The 22380-nt window shown below is 54.2% G+C and overlaps 1 protein-coding gene and 1 long non-coding RNA gene across 4 annotated transcripts in view; both read left to right on the forward strand.

Annotated features, from left to right (window-relative positions):
* Positions 1-1160: 1160 nt before the first annotated feature.
* Positions 1161-6308, forward strand: LOC134476288 (uncharacterized). The gene is made up of 3 exons (XR_010047868.1): positions 1161-1827; positions 3626-3700; positions 4308-6308. It is a non-coding gene; the product is annotated as an uncharacterized LOC134476288 (long non-coding RNA).
* An 8137-nt stretch (positions 6309-14445) lies between these two features.
* Positions 14446-22380, forward strand: part of Skap1 (src kinase associated phosphoprotein 1) — a 222539-nt gene continuing 214604 nt past the window's right edge. For 2 of the 3 annotated variants that reach the window (XM_063251430.1, XM_063251432.1), the window contains exon 1: positions 14447-14602. In XM_063251430.1, the coding sequence (XP_063107500.1) occupies positions 14557-14602 (46 nt within the window). In that variant the 5' untranslated portion in view covers positions 14447-14556. Of the gene's footprint in view, positions 14603-22380 lie in introns of all 3 variants that reach the window. The other variant, XM_063251431.1, reaches the window with a different exon arrangement.

A 22380-nucleotide genomic window follows, 5' to 3' on the forward strand; every position in this document is an offset into this window, starting at 1 on the left:
GACATTCACTCTCGTGTTTTTTCTTTTGTTGCAGAGACTGAAAAGAATAACCTCCAGCGTCTGTGTGTAACTTTGTGGTTTATTAGAGTCTCACATGTATGAGGTACTCTGTGTTGTTAATAGCTGAACAGGTTACAGTTGGGGGATGAGGCTGAGACAGTGATTCGCTCAGATCCTGCAGCCAGGGAGAGTAGAGCAGAGCAGAGCAGACTTGTTTTTGCTTTTGTCTTTCTGAGACAGGGTCTCTCTATGCAGTTCAGGCTGGCCTTGAGCTCACTTTGTAGCCCAGGCTGGTCTCGAACTTGCAATGATCCTCCTGCCTCAGCCTCCCGAGTGCTGGGGTTACAGGTGTGCACCACCACAACTGGCTCAAACAGCAGAGTTGGGAATGAGGCCTTCTCACTGTAAAGTACTGGGTGAGAACAGACACGCGGAAGCCTCCTGCTTGGGCGGCAGAGACAGCTGCCGTGCACTGCTGCTGGACACAGGAGTCTCCCGGAGAAGCACTGTCCACACCAGCAGAGGCAGTGCGGGCAGGGCATAGGTGTAAAGCCCGGTCTTCTGCAGACAGAACCCTCTGCTTTGGTCATGTTCAGCTCTGCTCCAAAGAGCTGTTTCTAGCACGGCCTGGTCCCCATGAATGCTGGGGACAGCCCAGATGTCTCCTCCTCCACGCCACCCCGAGACCCTGACTTGTCCCAACCTTTCCAATGAATCCCCAGTGCTAAAGGAAACACTGCACCGGATCTGTGTCCCTGAACACGATGGCACCTCCTAGCGGGCAGCAGGCTCCTGAGGACGAGGAGCTCAGCAAAACAGGGACCTTCAAGCTGGGCTGCTGGCTGTCCAGGGCCTCCGGAAGCTCTGGGCCTGGGCTCTGCTGGACTCGGCCTCTTCTGAGATCGCATCTCCAAACTGCATCTGATACTTTCAGGACCCGGAGATTTATTTTCCTGACCTTTCCGGATGCAGATTCCAAGCAGGGGGAGGGAGAACATCAGCCCCGAAGCGGTTAATTCTCCTGGCTCCTAAATTGATAAGCGGTGCGGACGTCAGCCTGAAATGAACTCGCCTTGTTCGGCGGGGTTCGAAGACAGCGGAACTCAATCAGCAGCGGGCCGCACGGTTCAAGGCTGCAATTCATCCCGCCGCGCCTCTGAAAAATGGGAGGTGACAGTTCATTTTGCCAGTGACAGTCTGTCGGTCTCGCTGGCTGCTTCTCCTGTCGATTGCCTGGTGGAGGTGAAGCGAGGCTCCGAGACGCCCGCGCTTGGTATTCCGCTCAGCTGAGCAGGCCCAGCGTGCACGCGAGGTGTGCAAACCTCCCGGCCTCGGTGTCTTCCTCCCTCCCGACGGCAGCTACCCACACCTGGTGCGGGCAGCTCGAGGTCTTGCCAGCCCTCACTTCCGGTGCCCTGGCTTCGGCTCGCCCTGGGACCCCAGCAGGGGGGTTTGCACGCAGGAGATGAGAATGTGGGTGCTGGCAAGCTGCTGTGCAAGTAGGGGTGCTGGGACAGACAGAGCGTGCTCAGCAGGGGCTGTGCTAGGAGTCACCCCCAACCCCACAGCTGCAGCTGTGGCCAGGAAGGAGTAAGAGAGGTGACCCCGAGCATGCGCTCCTGGAATCCCCAGTGCCACTTCTCTAAAATTACAACACCTGCCTGAACAAGAATGTAGGCCATTAACTTGCCTCAATCTGGAAGCTACTGGGTGTGACTGTTATAAGAGAAACAACCTGAGAAAGCGGACACTGCAGAGGACTGGACTCCTCAGGGGACCGGAACAGGATGTCTGTGATTTACTCTCAGATGGATCAGCGGAAAATCGGTAAATTTATAGAAATATGAAATAGTAAAAGTGGCAAAAACTAATGACAATGAATCTGAGAGAATGGTGAACAGGAGTTCTAGGTACTATGATAAGTTTCCTGTGATTGAAATTATTACAAAATGAAAAGTATTTTTCTTCGTTATTGTTGTTAATATTATGCTTTAGTTTTTTCGAGGCAGGATCTCCCTATAGAGTTCAGGTTAGCCTTGAACTCATTGTGTAGCCCAGACTGGGTCCGACTTGCTGTGATCCTCCTGCTTCTTCCTCTGGAGTTCTGGGATTACAGGCCGGCATTTATCGCCCTTGGTCAAAAAGTATTTTTAGAAAACCCAGAGGGATTTGCAGCATTTAATAAGCATTGGTTGAGGCTCTTTTAGGTACCAGGGCTGGGGACCCAGAGGTAAATAACAGGAGAGATCTAGACCCTCGGGAGCTTGCAGGTGGGAGGTAAAGACAGGAGTGGCGGTGTGGGGCGCTGGTCAGCCAGAATGACGAGACACCCCTGCGGTTTCCACGAGAAAGGGACAAGTGTAGACCGGAAGAGAACGGGGAAAATGTCAGGGGATCAGACTCGGTGACCACCAAGGTGAGGCGAAGGGGGCCAGGACTGAGGCCGAGGCGGAGGAAGGGAGTAGTAGGAAACCTGCATGTTCTTGTGCGACACCATCGGTGGCCACAGCTGACTGTGCGGCCCATGAGAGGGGCTGCCCTGCGGCCAGCGAGGCCGCGGGTCCAGGAAGTCGAAGAGCAGCTGAGTTTAAGGCCTAGCCATGGTTCTGCCTTCCTTGTTCAATGACTTCCCACTTCCTAGGAATCTGGGTAACAGTTTCCCCTTTTCTGCGCAAGTCTGTTGGATTTGGGTTTCTGTCTCTTATAATCAAGAATCTTATTTATACCAGGAGCCCTTAAAGAAGCCAGGTTGTTGGGCAGATAAGGAGACCACTGGGACCAAAAAAATCCATTGCGTGGCTTTCTGTTCCTCCCCGCTTCCTCCCTCTCCCCCTCCCCTCCCCTCCCCCCTCCCCCTCCCCCTCCTCTCCCCTCCCCCTCCCCTCCTGTTTCCCTCCCCTCCCCCTCCCCCTCCCCCTCCCCCTCCCCCTCCCTCCCTCCTCTCCTAGCAGTGCTGAGGATGGAACCCAGGACCTTGCACTTGCTAGACAAGGGCTCCACCACCAATCTATACCCGAAGCCCAGGGATAAGCACTTTCAAAAGGAATGGAGATAATTCACCAAACCCAGATGGGTTGCACTGGCAGGGGCGGGAGAAGTGAGGCACATCGGTGAAGGAACCCTGGATGTCTCCGAAAGATACAGGAAAGGAGAAGGAGGAAAATAATCACATTTGACAAACAGGAGCTGCTGATCTGTGGACCGAGAGGCAGACGGTTAAAGCCGTCTCCCCCGCTCACCCCTGGAGGACAAAGCAGAGTGCAAGAAAACTTCCATCAGTGCAGAGAAGCCGGTGAGGCTGAGCCAGGAAGATTCCAGAAGGCGGCGGCAATCCAAGCTCCCAGGCACACGCACCTGCAGGGCCCTTTGGGCTCCATCCTGCCCGATACCCTGTCCTTTGAATGAATCCGAGTGTCGTGTCTCCCCCCGCCCCCCCAGCCTGAGTTCTCGGGGTAACGCTCAGGGTCTGAGGCATTTTTCCGCCATCACATCTTATCAAAACCTACCTTCCTGTGTCCACCGTTAACTCCTCCTCCGGAGGCCACTAATCTGATCAAGTGACACATGCTAATGGGATAAGCAGGGGAATATAGCCCTCCAGGTGACTCATGTGTTATTTATTTAGGACTCTGGCCACCAGATACCGGATACTGTTCCTGGCACACCTCGGGTATCCGGCCCGCCTGCTGAGGCAAAACGGGTGAGCTGGGCTCCTTTCCGTTCAGACTTTTAGGAGACAAAATGTCATTTAAAATGAAGGCCCTGGTAAGAATGCCAGTCAGGGCTGCCAGGACAGCGGAGGCCAGAGGTCCTCTCAGCTTCTTTATGAGGGTGCGACTCTCTGTTAGATGGACCTGGGCCTGCACCCCACTGTCCATGCGAATCCCTAACTGAGCATCTACTTTGAGAACCTCTGTTTTGAGATTAAATGCCCCCTGGGTGCTCAGGTAACACTGAGGCATTACACAGGCAGATACTGTGGTCTCCAGAGTCCTGAGTTGACACCTGACACACGTTACTGACGAGGCCTTAATAGCTCACGTGCTTGGCTGCCATCCTGGGGACAGAGTGGTTCCATACCCACCAGGTCGTTTCTTTGAGCGTTAACATTGTCCCTATTTATTTGTGTCACAATTCTGGGTCCATAAGGGCTGCGTGAAGCAAAGAAGGGACCTGAGTGAACATTCCTGCTTCCTTTTTTGGCCACAGGGGAACTCGGAGACCTTTTTGGCGGTAACAAAAATGTCACAGAACAGAAATATTTGGTTCTTTCACTTTTCTCTTTCTTTTTCCTTTTCTTGCATGAGGCCCATTGAGCCACCCGGAGCCAGCCCTGTACCCTTCACGGCAAGCCACAGGACTCACCGCCGCAAGCTGTGCTGCTGGTGGAGTCCGGATATCTTGGACCAACAGGAATAAAGTGTAACTGGGTTTTTCCTTCTTAAAACATTAGCTCCTGCTGGCCTGGAGGCAGGGTGCCCTCTGGAAGTCAGATCCACCTCAGTGCTTGCTACACAACGATGCTAACCTTGGGGCCAGGAGAATTTTCCTGTTTACAAAACGCAAATTACCCTTTGCATAATTTTGCAGGGGTGCCCATAAAGGCGGGTGCTCCTATTTCTAAAGACTGTGGGAATCTGGTGTGTGAGAGCTAGAAGGAACCTTATTTCAGTGGAGACACAGAGTCCTTAAATTAGAAGCAAAGGCAATCAAATCACCTGTCCCAGCTAGCTTGGTTTCTGAGCAACCCCAAGAGGTGATGTGGGGCCAGCTGTTCCCTTGGGGTTCCTGCAAACTCTGCTACTCCTTGATTTCACGATTCTGGGCTGGACCTTAACCAATGAAACCTGGGGACAATCAGGTTCCCCTTTTCCTCCGTGGGCCAGAAGAAAGCATGTGTATCCCCTGGGGCCGGCCTGTGGGGACTGTTGAACGAAGTGCACGGTCCTGCCGCTTACTGTGTTCTCTAGAATCTTCACCACGTGGGCACCAGCCACCACAGGAAGTGGTGAGGCTGTTCTCTGTACATTTAGCCAAATCACCATTTCCGGATGCTCATGTCCAAGAACCACTTGGGAGAGCTCCCCCCGTAGCCCACTTCCTCTCCATTTCAATTTCGTTTGAGGCTCTCTTAGTGCTCAGGAGGTGACAGTCTCCAGAGAGGTCCCGCTGCCTGTGTGGTTTGGTTTCTTTGCTGTAACCCAGGCATCTAACTTCTCTGCAGGCTGGGGCCCTGGTCTCTCTTGCGCACGCGCAGGGTCAGGGATGCCCACAGCGCTGACACCCTGAGATTCTCTGTTCACTTCTGCAGGGAGAATCTTAGAGATAGCTCTCCCTGGGAGAGGGACATGTCTCCTGGTCCTGTAGATCTCTTCTTGGCCCGAATCTTGTTTTTGTCTCTGGTGCCAAACAGGATGAATGAAAGACTCAAAGAAGCTGGGTGACTGGGAGCTGAACCGGGCCAGCATCCCATGCTGATGACGCTGGTCACCAAGCAGCCCGAGAAGTGCTGGGCCTTCTCCTTGGGGCTGCTCCATTTCTCTCTCCGAGCCTCTGGTCCCCATCAATTCAATGCAAAACTCATCTCCTGCTTTGGCCGAGTTTATAGCAAATCGTGATTTGGCTTTGTCTCTAGGTTAGGATGGTGGGAAGGAAGTCCCCTGAGGCCCTGCAAGGTGTCCCCAGGTGACCAGTGAGATTAAAGCTCCCTTCCTGGGGCAGGGCTTCTCTAGGGCAGGGGGCTCTCCACCAGAAGCAGATGGGAAGATTTCCGCGTCCCCTTCCCCAGGCATTTTCTCCCTGGGGTGAAGATGCTGAGCCCTGAGGTGAAATGACTCTCCCCAAACTCACACCACTGGGTGGCACAGCACAGGTGGAACCCTTGGGCAAGCCTCCGAGGCCTGGGCTGGATCTGGGCCACAACTGCTTCTCGGTTAAGGGACAGTGCTAGCTGCCAAGGATTCTGGGTAGGGATGGCGGGTATCACTGTGACGGCTGTTCTGGTCCCTCGCAACCTCTCACACCCTTCAGCTCTGCTCTGTCGGCTAGAGGAAGCCGCTCTGGGGCAGCAGGGGTTGCCACTAGAGGAGCTGCCCAGGCCAAGATAACAGGTTGTCTGTCAATGTAAAAGGCCTACGCAGGGCCTGGACCACAGAGCTGCCTCCGGAGGAGAAATTAAACCTGTCTCCCGCACCAATCCCAGGGCTCTGATTACATTTACAGAGGTCGTGGCCTGCGTTGTGTCGCCATGGAAACCTCTCATGCTGCCAGGGTGTTGTCTGTACGTGTCAGTGATATTTAAAGGCAGAGGCAGGCCAATTGCTCTCCCCCACCAGCCCGCATCCTGGAGTTACATCCCAGCGATAAGAGGAAGAGCTTGGAGAGCAGGAAAGGGGGCTTCTCCACACAGGCAGGCTTTCGTGGAGCCAGGGGTGCAGGGAGAAAGGAGGACCAGGTAGCAGGCGAGGGGAGCCCCAAGGTGTGGATGGAGTGTTTTCCCTCTCTCTAACACCTCCTCCAAGTCCCGAGCACAGGCCTCAGGGGCCAGGTGGAGTGGGGGGGACCTCCACCGCACTGCCCTTGGTTTCGATTTTGTGCGTGAAGCCTGCTGATAACCGCTCCAGTCTGCTCCCTCCAAACACCTCACTGCACCATCCTGCAGGAAGGCAACCAGGGGGTGACTTATCAGGAGCCCCAGGTGTCGGGAGGCCTAAATAGCACCCCGTTCTTGGACAGAATAAGAAAAGAAGCGCGTGCTGACTCAGCTGGTAACCATCAATTTTGCCCGTAGTCCTGAGACAATTATTTCTGCACCGCGGAGCAGAGTGGAGATAACGCAGGCACCTGAGAGAGGCCGGAGCGGGGGCTGCTCACAGCTCGATTTAAGCACCGTGAGCATAAAGCGATCCTGAATATTCTGCAGTGCACCTCTCACAACTTGTCGGGGGCTCGGGATGGAACACTGAGCTCCAGGAGAGGAAATCTAGATCGACAGCTTGGTGGCACAAGTCCCATGTGTCACCTAGGACAGAGGTGTTTTCCTGAGGAGTATGCTCCCCCGGCTGCCCCGGCCCTTGGCGGTGGGATGCAGTCTGTCTTGAAGTCAGAACTCCGGAGACAAAGTGTTGCTTTCCTTTTGGGGGGAGCTGAATCCTGTGGACACCACTTCCAGGGCAGCAGCTGGGAGGCCGCTGGGCTCCCCGCAGGGCTGTGTTTGTAGGGGAAGTTCGGCATCTGCCACCATGAGTGAATCTCCATGACATCTGGATTGGGGTTCTCCCTGAGTGTTTTGGGGGACACTGCGTGGGTCCGCAAAGAGATAGGGCAGGAAGACCATGGGAGTGGGTGAGGAGACACTGATGACTGCAGTTTGCTAGTGTCTGAGGCCAAAGACAGCCAGGCCACCTCTTTAAAGGCAAGTTAGCTTCACGGAAAGGAAACTGTGTTCTCTGCAGATAAACGAATCCATCTCTTGGGCAGTTACTTCTCATATCTTTAGTTAGTAAGAAGGGTCAAGTGAGAGATTATCAGTGATGTGTGTGTGTGTGTGTGTATTTTTACTGAGCACATACTAGGTGCTCATTGTTGCAGGGAATCCACAGATAATACCAATCCAGAGATAATACCAGGCATGGTGGTGCACCCCTGTAATCCCAGCACTCAGGAGGCTGAGGCAGGAGGATCACTGCAAATTGAAGACCAGCCTGGGCTACAAAGTGAACTCAAGGCCAGCCTGAACTGCATAGAGACCCTGTCTCAAAAAGCCAAATAATAATAATAATAATAATAATAATAATAATAATAACACAGCAGATGCAATAATGCACCCCTATAATCCCAGTGCCTGAGAGGTTGAGGCAGGAGGATCATTATGAGTTCAAGGCCAGGCTCAACTATATAGCGAGACCCTGTCTCAGGAAGAGCTCGCTAATAATACAGTAGCTGATCATGTTGAAGCCTGTGCTGCACTGCAGCCGTTATAAATGGTTCATGTTAGCTCTTCGGGTTTTCACAGCAACCTTGAAAATAGTGTTACTCTCCACACTGCACAGATGAAGAAATCAAGGCACCGAGTAGATAAGTAATTTGTCAGAGGTCACTATGGCAGGTGGTGGATTTGAGCACAGGGCTGTCTGACCTCAGGACCTGCTGTGCTGGTCACCTCTTTGATGGGTCAGGCTTGGGCTTTGGGACGTGGACCCAAGCTTGCATGGGGCGCAGGGAGACTGGCTGTCTGAGGCTGGCTTGCTCTTCTCGGTTACTGGGCGGGGTGGATTTGCAGGCTGGTGGGAGTTTGGAATGAAGGTAAGAAGGTCCAAGATGAGGCCTATGGGGCTTTTGTTTATCTGTTTGGCTTTCTGAGACAGGGTCTTGCTAGGTAGTCCAGGGTGGCCTTGAGCTTACTCTGTAGCCCAGCCTGGCCTTAAACTTACAGAGACCCTCCTGCTTCAGTCTCCTGAGTGCTGGTATGGCAGGTGTGCGCCACCACACCCAGTGGAGGCCTACAGTTTATCATCACTGGACAAAATGAGGGACCTGGCAGGCAGGAATTCTGATCTCCAGCGGACAGATGAAGATAATGAACCTTGCAGAGCGTGGCCCAGTCTTAGACCAGGATTGGAACCTAGGGCTTCCTGCTCCCCGGCCCAGGCTCCGGCCACAAATCTGTTGCCATGGAAAGAATTAAGAGGAGTGGACATAAGAAACTATTGGAAATGCTCAACTGTCCAGGCTGGAACATGGAGAGAAGTATCAATTAGAAAACAAGCCATAGAAAGGATTCCTGCCAGGAGGAAAACTCTGGGAACGCAGGGACAAGGAGAGAAATGAAATCAGAGGGAGGAGAGGAAGCACAAGGAGGCAGAGAAATAACAGGAAATCAGGTATGTGGTACACGCCTGTCATCCCAGCACTCGGGAGGCTGAGGCAGGAGGATCACCCCAAGTTCCAGGCCAGCCTGGGCTACAAAGTGAGTGCAAGGGCCACATAGAGAGACCCTGTCTCCAGAACAGGGCGGTTAAGAGGGGAGCAGGACCGGGACAGGGCAGAGCTCAGAGCCAGGGAACTGGTGCTTCTGGCAGGAGCAGGCAGCCAGGGCCCTTCGGAGCCGTGGAGAGGAGGCTGGTAGGATGGAGAGGCGGTGGAAGGCGGTGTCCCTGGAAGGTCACCTCAGGGTGTGAGGACAGGATGTGGGGTTTGACGGAGGAAGTCGATGAGGGCGGTGGGAGGAGGAGAAAGAGTGGGCGGGTTAGAGAAGGCTGGGGGTGGAAGGAAGATTTCTCCTTTCCTCTTGGAGGATAAAGGAGACCCGAAGTGATCTCTGAGGGAGAAAGACCGCGTGTGAAAGAGAACATGGGATGCAAGACATGGGGGACAGCGGAGAGGGACAGATAGAGAAGGGATGATTCTGTCTTTAAAAGGAAGGGAAGGAGACCAGCCGGTTGGCTCTTCCCGTGAGCTGACGGCACGCAGGCTGAGACTCGAGGACCCCTTGCCCCGCATCCCAGCAGCTGGCTGATTCGGAGGAAAACATAGCCACTGAGGTGCAGAACTCTGAATGCTTGCATTGTTTGACTCTGCAGGCCCGGGCCAGCGGCCCCAGCATCCGTTAGGACGGTGACACAACAGTACCCAGCGTAGCCGCCTTGGGGGGTCCTTCCGTCCTGTTTTGAAACTCAATATGGTTCTGTTTTGTTTTGTTCTGATTTATGGTTTTGTTTTATTCAATGTTCTGTCTCGATTCGTTTCATTCTGTATTGTTCTGTTTGATTTTAGTATGCCTGACAGTACCGATAACAGGACAAGAGATATTATGGTGACCATTGTTGATTTCCTGTTGTCCTGTATCACTTTCACTGTTTTGTTTTGATTGGCTTTATTCTGTTTTATTTTGTTAGGTTTTACTCCCTTTGAAATAGAGAACCCCAAAAATCAAGGCCCCCAGACTAAGCTGCCGTCCTGTAGGGAGGAAGAGAGGCTGTGCTGGACCAGCTGGCGCCCCAGGGGCCCAGGGACACTGACCGGGGACACTCAGAGAGGGGAAGCCCAAAATGCACTCAGAGGCAGCTGTGCAGGCGAGGAGGGAACAGGTCTTGAGAACTGAAAGGTCACCCTAGGGGACGTCCAGGAGGGCGGGAGACTGCGCCCCCTACCTTGGGGGAATCAGCTCTGCTCTGCCCAGGTCTGCGCCCCGCACCCCGCATCTGTGTACACTGACTGACGGTGACTTGGCTGGGATCTTGGTTTTCCTTCAGGGTGGGACCCTCTGGGCCCGGCAAGTGGGCTGCAGGGGCCAGGGGTTTCTGCTGGACCCTAAATAACACCAGCCCCGGCTTGTACTCAAATTCCCCTCCCCAGATCCTGCAAAGTGAGCAATAAGACAGACAGGAAGCGGGGAATGAGTTTAGGGAGCCTCAACGGTCTTTTTAAAACTTATTTTGGAATAATAGATGAAGAATGAAAAGCGAAGAAACCCAGTTTGACTTTAGAAAATTGCTCTTCAAAAGAAAGAAAGAAAAAAAAAAGGAAGAATAAAGAAAGTTGCTTTTCCTCTCTGATTTGCTGTCGGTCTCCTCGGCTGCCACAGTGCCCCATCCGGACTTGTTTTCTGGAAGTTTCCCACTCACAGATGCGTGGCCTGCAGAACTGGCCTCCTCCTGCCCACCGGCCCCGCATGCCGAGGAGGCCCAGGACCGCAGGCTCAGATCATCTGGCGGCAGCTGACACATCCTGAGACCCCAGCCCCCTTCCGGGTCCCCAGAGAACCAATCAAAGTCAGGAGAAGCCAGAGTCAGCAACCTTTTTGGTCTTCGGGGTCTCTGTGGGTCTCAGCAGGGCCCAACGGGGAAGCCCAATCTGGTGTCAGGAGCAGATAAAGGAGACACCCCAAAGGGAGGCGGGTGGGGGAGAAAGGGGACCCTGGGAACAAAGTGGGGTCACTCTCTAGATGGTGGAGGACCCATGGGGACTGTTTCCGGCAGCTGCTGGGCCACCCGGGGGATGCATCTGCCTCTCTCAGGGGTTGTTCAGTTCTGTGGGAGCTTTGGACCAGCACCTGGGTTCAAGTGCTGGCAAGTCACCGTTGGGGACCAGTTTGTAGCCCAGGCTGGCCTTGAACTCAGGGCGACCCTCCTGCTTCAGCCTCCCCAGTGCCCGGATCGCAGGTGTGTGCTTCCACACTTGGCTGAAACTTTGGATTTTAAAGCCACTGAAGGCTGAGCTGCAGTGAGCATCTTGTCTCTGGCGCCGCCCCCTGACCACATCCTGCCATCTGGAACGGCAGCCCGCAGCTTCCTGCAGGGGCTCTCACAGCCGCAGGAGCCCTGTTCCTGGCACTGGCTGCACCACCTCTCCTCCCAGGTCCCTTAATGAAGTGTGCAGCCCTTGTCCTCATTAGGCCTGGCGCTGTCAATTAAAGAGTAAATAAACCCGGGGGATGCGACTGGGACCAAGAGGCTGAGGCGCAGCGGCCACATGTCCTGGGGACAGACGTCCTCTCCTCCACGTGTCATGACCCGGCAGCCAGGGATCGATCAGCAGCTTGGGGTGAAGCCTGGGTGCCTGCCCACCTCTCTCTCCTCCCCAGATCCATGGTGCTGGGGCAGGGCCGTGCCCTTCTGGGTGCCAGCTGCTTCCCTTGCCCCCCGATAGAGCCCCCTGGAAGCCGCACAGGGGTGCTCCAGCCTGGCAGCAGCAGACAGCCCGAGGCCTGGCAGGCAGGGACCTCTTGGTCTCTGCCAGGGACCTGCATCTTAACCCCCTCACCCTCTGCTGTCCACCCAGGGGACGGGCAGCCAGAAAGAGGATGCTAAGGCCTCTCTGGTTGGGCACCAGGGAGGGATGAAGGGGACGTGGATGGAGCCGGGATCTGTGAGTGGCGACAGCGGGCTGCCTTCTCCCGTGACAGCCACACCACACCCAGCCACACGCTCAGGACCCGGCAGGGGCTCCTCAGCCGCCAGCCTCTCCAGATCTCCTTGATATTTCCCACAGAGCGGTAAAGGGCTCTTGGCGATGGTGTTTCTGTTTTTGTTTTTCCGGTCTGGCATCCCTCCTCCTCCTCCTCCTGGATGTGGTTTCCATGGCGACCCCCAATCAGATTGGGCTTCCTACGAAATTGGATTTCACAGAAGGAGAAGGCTTCAGAGGAATTTGTCTATTTACCAGAATGTCCAGGGTCCTCAGATGATTAAGGGGGGCCGAGCACAGCACCTGGGCGTCTGTCTGTGGCCTGGTGTGACGTGCCGGGTCCAGTTGGAACCTGCCGGTCACGCCGAGGCACAGCTCCTGCTCCCACCCTCTCCCTGCTAAGACCCAGAGATCCTGTGAGCAAACAGGGGTCAAGGGCACCTTCCCCACGAGTGTCCACTGTGTCCCCAGGGGTGAGCCAGGTGTGACAGCCGGCAGGGCCCCCATCGAACCAACTCCTTGGCTCCAGGCCTAAATGAGCCTGCGACGACCACTCCAGTGTCTCTTTTGCTTTTCAGCCCATGTCATTCGTACCCCAAAATGATCTCAGAGCAGCTGCAACTTTTTAAGGGGAGCAATGAGTTGGTAAAAACACCCCCAAGGAGCCAGGTGTGACAGACACCATACCTCTGGCATCCAAGCATGTGGGAGGCTGAGGCAGGAGGATCGCAGCAAATTTGAAATGGCCTGAGCTACAGATTGAGACCCTGAACCGAGCAGCGCTTCCTTTTCAGATGCAATCAAAGCCCGCTGGGCCTCGGCCTCGAGGTTTTGTCCCTGGAAGGCTTTAAACTGTTCCAGGAGCAGGCGCCCGCACCCTGGTTCTTCTGGCTCCTTCCTCTGCTCCTGTCCTGGCTTCCGGGCCAGTCCCGGCCTTGTGCCAGCCGAGGCTGCTGTAGAGACCTCTTTACCACTTCTGGCGCCCTCTCTTCCCTTCCCAGTCCCTCTGACCTGTTCCCCAGGTCCAGTCTGGGAACAGAAGTGTCCTTCCCAAGCTAAGGGAAAGGAGAACTGTGGGAGGCCACACTGCGGAGGAGTCCTGGTGGGGTCACCCTGCACCTCCAGAATTATCAACGGCTCCCCCGGGGCCTCTCCACGGAGCTCAAAATCCTCACGCTGACTTCTAGGACCTTTCAGGGCAGAGCGTGCATTTATTTTGACAGCTGTCGCTTCCTGGCATCATTTAGGGCTCCCCCCTTTGTGGGTCTGTCCTTCCCTGCAGAGGTGTTCCCAGGGGTCTCTGTAAGCAGGAGAACCCCTGCCGAGCCCCACCTCCTCCTCACCTCCTTCCCCTTCTGTCATCCAGGCCGCTCTGTCCTTACAGCCCTTGTTCTGTCTTCTGACGTGCAACTGAAATGGAGGCTGAATGTCCGAATTCTAGAAAGCTATTCCAGCGGGAAACACATCCTCCTCCTCCCAACATGCACCGGCTGCTCCAAACACGCCTACCCCCGGGTCCCCGTCCTTTTCCGCAGCAGCTCTGCAAGTCCTCCTTTGAGAGTGTCTTTCTCTGCTGTGACTGGAATCTGGTGATGGCTGCTGCCAGGCGCCGTCCCAGGGAGAGGCAGGCACGGTGGGCAGCCCCGCTCCATCTGCGCTGTTCACAGTGACCCTGAGAGGGGCTGGGGGTTTAAGCTCAGCAGCATAAGCTCCTGCCTGGCAAGCGCAAGATCATGAGTTTGATCCCTGGTACCAAAGTGACCATGAGAGACCTTGAGGCCTCCCTGACAGTGCAGCCAAAGACCCTCATGAAAGAGGACTCCAGAGCTGCTGCGGGAAGGGGCACACACAGTGGGCCAAGGGGAGTTAGGGGAGGAGCCCCACACATTTTAAAGTTCTTTCAGGCTGAGGGAGGAAAGGCTGCTCTGGGGCCCAGTGCTGGCTGACGGCTCCATGTCATCAGGACCTCCAATCATTCCCTTCACCCCTGGTGGCTTTCCTGAGGCCGCAGACGCCTTCCCGATCTTCTGGGCATGGACTCGGGACTGGTTGGCTATGGAGGATGGGGGCGCTAGGCTTTCTTAGATGGTGCCTCTCCGCGCCGCGTTTTGGCACTGCAAGCCGCTTCGAGGTCATCTGCTCAGAGCATCAGTATCTCTAACAACCATGGTTCCCTGAGTCAGGGAAGTCTTTTATTTTGGTGGGGGGCCCAGAGAAAAGCCCCTCACCTTGTGTGGTGCTGAGCTCCCCATGTGAAAGCAGGCCACCCAAAGCCTCGAGTCCCTACCCCCTGACCCCTTAACCCTTTGGTCCCCTGCCCCGCTATTCCTCCACCTTGACCTTGGGAGCCCCTGATTCTTCTTCCCCATTGGTCTCGAGACCCCCAGTTCCTTGGCCCTTTGGCCCCTGAGACCACCCAGGGGCCCTGCCCTCAGCCCTATGCGCCCTCCCTGCTCCCATAACCCCCCAAGCCCGCCCCCCCCCGTGTCCCATCCCCGGGGGCCCCCCATTCCCCGCCCGCCCGGTCGCTGCGCGCGCCGCTTCCTGAGCGCGCCCCGCCCCGCCCGGCGCTGAGCCCCGCGGCCACCGAGCGCAGGTGTCGCGGCGCCCTGGTCCCCGCTGCCCGCGCCGTGCTCGCCCCGCCCGCAGATGCAGGCCGTCGCCCTCCCCGAGGAGATCCGGTGGCTCCTGGAAGGTAACGCCCGGCCTCGGCCTCACTGACCCGCGGGGAGCCGCCCCCCAGCGAGGGGCGAGGCAGGAGGGGCCCCAGTCAGTCCCCAAGGCCGCGCTGGCTTTTCAGCGCCAGCCTGCCTCCTCCAGGGCGGCCAGGTGTCTGGACCCGCCCCCACGCTCCCACCGTGTTGGGGGGACCCTGTCCTCCCTTAGGTCCCACACTTTCTGGGTCCCCAGCGGGGGTCAACTCTTCCTGTGCCCCCCCCCCAAGCCCCACACCTTGGGAGCAGCCCCAGACTGCCCAGGGCGCTGGGAGGGGCACATGGGTGCTGGAGCCAAGTCTGGTGGGCACCCACAGCTGTCAGCACAGGCCCCCCAGGTTGCCCCTTGCACTCTGCCGGCTGACTTCTAGGGGTATCACCCTCTGACCAGGGCAGGGCCCACACACTTCCCTTCCTTTCCAGAAGCAACCCACGGTGCTGGCTTCACCATCCGCTCAAACCACAGGGCCCAGCAGACCCTTGAGGAGTGAAGGCCACTCACACGTTAGAGCCATGCAGCCTTTGCTGGCGCAGTGGCATCCTCTACTGGGCCCATGTGGCAGAACCAGTTGGCTCTGGCTTTCCCGGACTTCTAGGGAGACAGAGGCTGAGTCTGTAGCCACAGCTGGGTCCCCTGAGGAAGCCTGCTGAATTAAGCCTTTGGCAGCCAAGTGACATAGTTGACACATATATATTATATATGGCCTTCTTTGGGCAGGGCATACTTCTGGCAAGCTGTGTTTCCTTCCGTTTTCTCTCCAATTGGTTTTCTATCTCTATTACCTTGTTATCTTGGTATAAATGGCTTCTAATCCAATATTTGGCAAGCCCGCTTGGGTTTTGTTTGTAGCACCCTTCGGTTCTGGTCTGCTTCCCTGTAGAGCCGTCTGTTGGGTATTTCTTGGGAGGTGAGGTTTCCAAAATTCACTTTGCTCAGGAGCTGGGTAAATCTGAACTTGAGGAGCAGAAAACTCTTCTTTGCCGGGCACATGAACGTCTTGAAGAATCAAAAGTCCGGCCTTTCTCTCTGCTCTTGGTTCCATTTTAGGACTCCGGACGCAAAGCTGTCATCCTTTGGGTTTCCAGGTGGCTAAAAGTTTAATTGGGCCCTGGTGTTTAAAGAGGCAAAGCCTCTCTTTTCATGGGTGTCTGCCATTCCAGGAGAGGAAGCCGATTCACAAGCCTGGTAAACCACATTCCGGCTTCGCGGGCAGCGCCGGGCCCAGACGCCTTTGTGCCATCAGGGGTCTGCCCGGCACCCACTTCCTCAGGGGTTTTGATGTGTGGTTCTGTCCTGTGCAGCAGTGACACTGGCCAACAACTCCTTCCTGCACCTGCCGCTTCCTGTAGCCAGGATGGTTTTCTTGTTAGCTGACTGTTTTTAATTGACGTCTTCAGATCCCGCCTCAAGCAGAGCTTTGCTCCTGACAGGGAGAGCAGGGCATGAATGGAGATTAATTGCCCGTCAGTTGCGTCTGGATCAAACTCGATCAGGTCGTCAGACAATATGGGAGGGTTTTACGGAGCTGTGTTGGTGAATGCACTTCTCTTTCTTTTTAGTTTTTTTGAGACAAGGTCTCTCTATGCAGTTCAGACTGGCCTTGAGCTCACTTTGTAGCCCAGGCTGGTCTCAAACTCGCAACGATCCTCCTGCCTCAGCCTCCTGAGTGCTGGGGTGGCGGGCGAGCACCACCACACCAAGCTGGTTAATGCATTTCTTTAAGGCTGTTTTGTTTTGGTTTTTTAATTTGCAACTATGGCCTTGACTCTGTAGTAGAAAAAATATAAAGTAGGATTTGGTCAAAACTATTCAAACAGTATGTTTTTGTAGGTTTTATTCTTTTTTTTTTTTTTTTTTTTGTCTTTTTCCTTTTTATCAGTACCGGGGATTGAACTCATGACTGCCTGCAAGGCAGGCGCTTATGCCACTGAGCTAAATCCCCAGCCCCGTAGGTTTTATTCTTTTAATGGAGCAGTCTCTGGTTAGACCAGCAGTATTAGTCATTGTGTTGCAAATGATTTGTGGATATTAGGAACCAAAATGGCCGTCAGTTTGTCGTGTGTAGCTGTGGCCCTGTGTCCTGCTGCTCTGCACATCTTAAGGTTAAGGGCTGACAATGAGAGAGGTGCAGGGCAGGATCTCTGTGCCCCCCACGTGGCTGGGTGGGAGGGATCAGGGCGGGGTTTGCACGGTGAATTACAGCTTTCATAAACCCGGGTGCAAACCTTTGCCCAGTGATTTAATGCTGGCCTCACATACAGCCCTAGCTTAAACATTTATTTATAAAACATGTGTGTAAATGACAGGGGCATTTTTTTTTTTTGACACAACGTGTGTACCTTGAAGATTAAATACGCAAAGCCCCGTGAAAGGCTTATGCCAAATTGTGCACGATGAGGAAGGGAACAGAAATTGGGAAGGTCTGAAACTAATGTTAAGTGTAGACGGCTGCCCGTACACAGCATCTCCTTTGCCCCAGAAACTCCACTTTTGGAATTAAAGACGTGAAGTCTGCACATGAGGCCCACTCGTGGGCAAACAAGGAGACCATGAAGGAAATTAGGGCACGGTTATGGTTTGTGTCTGATGTCCCCCAGAGTCTCATGCGTTCTTGGGTCCCCCTGCAGGAGGCTGGATCTCAAGGGGGGATGGGTTCCTAGTGCAATGCTGGGGTTCAGGGTGCTGGGGTTAAGGGCGGTGACTGCTGGGCTTATCCACTTGGTGGACCGGCACTGTCCTCCTCTCAGGGGGTGCAGTGTAGGGGACGGAACGAGCCTGGTCTGCGCCCTCTCTCACTGCTTACTTTTGCCGTCTTCTGCCCACCTGGGCTGTTTCTGCTCTGTGACGCCCTCTGCCATGCCACCCGCCTTGGAGCCAGCCGACTGTGGACTGAAACCTCCACAAACTGCGAGCCAAACAAACCTGTCCTCCTTTCAATTTGGGTATCCAATATTTTGTTTCAGCCATAAGAAAAGTAACTACAACAAACTCATGTTATGGAATATGACTCTGTCACTAAAACAGTTGAATGGATCTGTCTGTCTTCTGTCTATCATCTGTCTGTCTCCCTGTCTTGACATGGCCTGTTTTTAAGACTAAAAACTGGGAAGGGAAAAAAAATGAAAAAAAGGAATTAAAGTGTATTGTGTACGTGTACCAACTACCCACAAGGCATCTTAACACTATGCCCTACATATATATGAGACAGTGAAAGTTTAGGAGATAAGAGAGGTTATGAATTTTATTTCATGTATCGTCATGATGTTTGAATTATGACAATGACCATTTATTACTTTTGCAATCTGAAAAGTCACCCAGTAAGATTATTTGAAAGAAAGGAGATAATTATGCCACGGGTGGTGGCACACACCTGTAATCTCAGCACTCAGGAGGCTGAGGCAGGAGGGTTGCTGTGAGTTTGAGGCCAGCCGGGGCTACATAGTGAGTTCCAGGCCAACTGTGGAGAGAGCCTGCCTTTAAAACACCAGGAAAGAAATTGAAGGTGGAGAAAGAAAAACCCAATAGCAGCTCAAGAGGTGAAGCCGCTGAAGGCCTTGACCGTGGCTGGGATTATGCTTTCTCTGTTGAGCCCTGGGAATTAAAAAGTAGTTTTCCCCTCTTGGGTTAGGTGGGCGGCTCCCAGGGTAACTCAGGCCTGTTCTGCAGCAGCTGGTCAGCTCTGGGGGGAAGCAGGAACCGTCCCTGTCAGCACGTGGGGTCCAGATAGGTCAGAGGAGGGTGTCTCCTGTGTTCCTGAGAGAGGAGGAAACATTGGGGTCTGTTCCAGCCGTGGGCTTCGGTATCACTCTGTTTTTGTTCTGTGATAACCGCTCACTGCAGACCAAAGCACGGCACTGGCAGCTTGCCTGATCTCCGTCCCTAGATGGAACCCTGATCAGCCCTGCCTGCTTCTGCTCCTGGGTGTGAAGCCATCCATGTGGCCAGAGGCAGGGATGGGAGCTGGAACCCCTGCGTCCTGGCTGCCATCTGTCCTGCGGGGTGGAGGGCAACCCTCTGACTGCACCCCAGATCCCAGTGGGGCGCCTGGAAGATGGAGCAGGCCCACACAGCAGCTCGCTGGCTGCAGGGGGCACAGCATGGTTCCTTGTTGTTAACCTTCTTTGGGGAAAGGCAGTCCTTCATCCTCCCTTCCTGATGGTCCAACCCCGTACCAGTCCATGCACCTGGCCGGGAGACCCTTTTTGGTGGACTGGAACTCCAGCCACGGGCAGCTTGCTGGAGCATGTTGGTCCTGGTCACCAGGGTCTCTGTACCTTCTCTAACTTGTTTTTGTTTTGTTTTGTTTTGTTTTTGAGAGAAGATCTCCCTCTGTAGCACAGGCTGGCTTCCAACTCCTGGTGATCCTCCTGCCTCAGTCTCCCGAGTGCTGGGATGACAGCCGTGCACCACCTCGCCTGGCTTAAACCCATTCTTACAAATATTTGTGATCAGTTCCATCCTCAGATGCCTTCGGACCTTTTCTCAGTCCAACCAACCAGTCTGCAGTGGCGTTGGAACACTTTTCAGCGAGAGTTGTTACTGTGAATGTGTTTGTCTGACTTTACAAATATAAAAAAATTTTATTTTTTGAGGCAAGAGCTCACCATATACTTCACGCTGATTTTGAACACACTATGTGTGTGTATTGTGTGAACTTTTGGCGATCCTCCTGCCTCAGCCTCCCGAGTACGGTCCTGGGATTACAGGAGTGCGTCACCGTCACCGTAGCTGGTGTTTACCGAGATATGTGAGCCGTTTAGGTCCGTCTCTGTCGTCACTGCCCCGGGACTGCTTTGCGACTGTCTGTGTCTCCTTTATCTGTTCAGCGTTTCGGTACAGGGGGCCTGAACCCAGGGCCTCATGTGTGGCGAGCACTTGGACTACCACTGAGCTGCTGTATTCTAATTTTGTCCTTTAGGCCAGGGTTGTGACTGTCCTGTTGTCCCATTCTCCATCTGCGGCTCTTCAGAAACTCAGATAATCAGGTTTGCTGGACCTAAGAGGCTGTGTGTAAAGGAGAGAAAGCCCTCTCGGTCCTCTTTCTTCCCCTCTCCCTCCCTCTCTCTCTCTGGGCCTGACCCCAGGGCACTTTATACCTGGGTTGTATCTCTACTTTCCTTTTATTTGGAGACAGGGTCCTGTTAAGTTGCCCATGTATAACTTGAACGTGTGAGTCCCCTGCCTCAGCCTCCCTAGGGCTAGGGTTAAAGTGATGGTCATTCATACTGAACAGAGTCCCCAAAACTTCTTTAGTCATGGGTTTGTGCAAGAACTTTTACTGTTCAGCCTTTGATTTTTTTTGAGACAGGGTTTCACTGTGTAATCCAGGATGGTCTCCAACTCATGATGATCCTCCTGCCTCAGCCTCCCAAGTGCTGGGAATTCAGGCATATGCCACCACACCTGGCTAGAGTTTTCATTCTTGAATTCTTTGTCAGATATTTGGATTGTCAGACTACCATGCCTTCCTGCTGGTATGTGGGTGGGGAAACCAGAAGAGAACCCCGCCCTCAACCCGGCCAAGCAACTGGCTGATTCTGAGGACTCAGAGTGAGCAATTGAGGTGACAGGAGCAGCTGGATGTTTGTGTTGTTTGATTGACTTTGCAGGCTTGGGGCAGGTGGTCTGGGCATCTCTTTGGAGGATGGCAGTGTGCATTGTGGCGACTGTGGGGGATTCCTCCTGTCTTTTTTTTTTTCTTTTGCCCTTTTGAGACAGGGTCTCGCTGTAAGTTCAGGCTGGCCTTGAGCTCACTTCATAGTCCAGGCTGGTCTCAAACTCACAATGACCCTTCTGCCTCAGCCTCCCGAGTGCTGGGATCATAGGCATGTTCCACCCCACCTGGCTTCTTCTGCCTTGTTTTTGAAACCCAAGGTTTTGTTCCACTTTACTGTTTTCTTTTGTTCCTGTATCTGGTGGCTTGGGCAACTGTTTTGCACTACCACTGAGCTGCTGTATTCTAATTTTGTCCTTTAGGCCGGGGTTGTGACTGTCCTGTTGTCCCATTCTCCATCTGTGTCTCTTCAGAAACTCAGATAATAATATGAAGATAATAATATGCAGTATAACAACCACCGTCCAATTCCTATGATCTCATTTTGAAAACCGGTGTAGCTATTGTTGTGGTTTTTTTGTTGCTGTTGTCTTTTTGCTTTTATTGTTGTTTTTAGGTTTGTTTGCTTCTCGATTTTTCTGTTTTTCCTCTTTAAAGAGAAAGATATTTGGGTTGTGCCACCCCACAGGGTAGCTGTTAGATGCATGGCTGCTTAACGGTTAATTAAAGTGAAATACAGATGCAGTCCTCTGTTGCTCTAACTACCCTGCAGCTTCTTGGTATCTGCAGCGGCCACCGCCCTGGGCCGCATGTGAAGTCCCCGGAGATGAGGGCTCCTCTGTCCTGGGCTTCTCAGGGCAGGAGGTTCTGATGGCCTGGCCTGTGCGACAGCACGCCTCTCTGGGTTCTTACAAACCTCACTGTGGGCGTGAAGCTCTCAGGTCACACTCAGGCCCCTGCAAACTCGGCCTCCACCGCTATCTTCTGGTCTTCAGTTCCATGGAGGAGAAGGCTGATGTCAGCCTGATCGTTTCTGTGCTAACCCGTCCCTCCCACTGTTCTCCCAGAAGTTTAAGGGATTTTTCTCTGCTCTCACAAAACTCTAGGTTGTCCCCAGGTCTCAGACACCACCAGGAGGCCTCCTGGTTCCCAGCTCCCTCTGCACGGGAAGCTCCCAGGTGTGGCTTCTGCTCTCGCTTGTGTTTATGGGTCCATCGTCGCTCTTCTGCACGGAGGAGTTTGGGGACATTTTAAGGTCTGCTGTGCGTCTGGCCTGCAGAGGCCGGGGATCAGTTCCACGGGAAACCAGGGTCAAGGCGTCATGGCTTTTGTGGTCACCTGGGCCGCAGTTCCCTGGCTGCGCCATCTGCAAATGTGATTTCTGGTCCCTGGCATTTCCACTGAAACTTTGCCCTGTGGCAAGGGGACCCTCGGAGCACCCGGGAAGGTGTCCTCGTCTGCTCTTGAATGTGTGATGTGTGATGGATCAGCAAGCTCTCAGACTCCCCGCCTTGTTACAGAACGTGTGCGTGTGTGCATGTGTGCGTGTGCATGTGTGTGTGTGTGCGTGTGTGTGTTCATTCTAAATTGAGGAAAAATGCAGGGTTAATTATTTCTCACACATATATTTTATTTTCTGAGATGGTAGAAATATTTCCATTTCCTCCCGGGTCAGCCTGGGCGTCAGGTGTGCTGTGCTGGCCTCTGGGTGCCCAGGGACTTCAGGTCGTGCGGGATGGAGTCAGCGACTGTCCGCGAGCTCCTGATGACTTTACTGCTCCTGCCTCGGGGGCGCCTGGCTCGCTGCTTCTGCGCATGCTGTCCGACCTGGTTCATACTTGGTTGTTACCACAGGGGCAGGTGCTGGTGTCTAGGCTGCTGGCTTCCTGCAGTGCACGGGTCCGCCCCCTGGCGATTGGAATGGTCCGGCCCCGAGTGGAGCGAAGCCGGGAAACCCTGGCTTAGAGGCGGCCTCGGCCTCTCCGTGGGTGTTCACAAAAGCGTGGTCTTGGGATTATAGAAGACAGCGCAGGAGTTTGGGCTCCACGCCTTTGAGGCACCCCCTGATCCTTTGCTTGTTTCAGTCCCCAAACTTTTCCCTTCTTACCACTTTCTTCCTTTGTGCCATAGAAAGCTACATTTCAAAAGATTTTTCCCCTTGCCACATGAAAGAGCAGTTTAGAGTCCAGCATGGTGGTGGTGGA

The sequence above is a fragment of the Cavia porcellus genome, unplaced genomic scaffold (genome assembly GCF_034190915.1).
Source record: "Cavia porcellus strain 051 isolate PalLab524CR breed Dunkin Hartley unplaced genomic scaffold, mCavPor4.1 scaffold_6, whole genome shotgun sequence".
Taxonomy (NCBI): domain Eukaryota; kingdom Metazoa; phylum Chordata; class Mammalia; order Rodentia; family Caviidae; genus Cavia; species Cavia porcellus.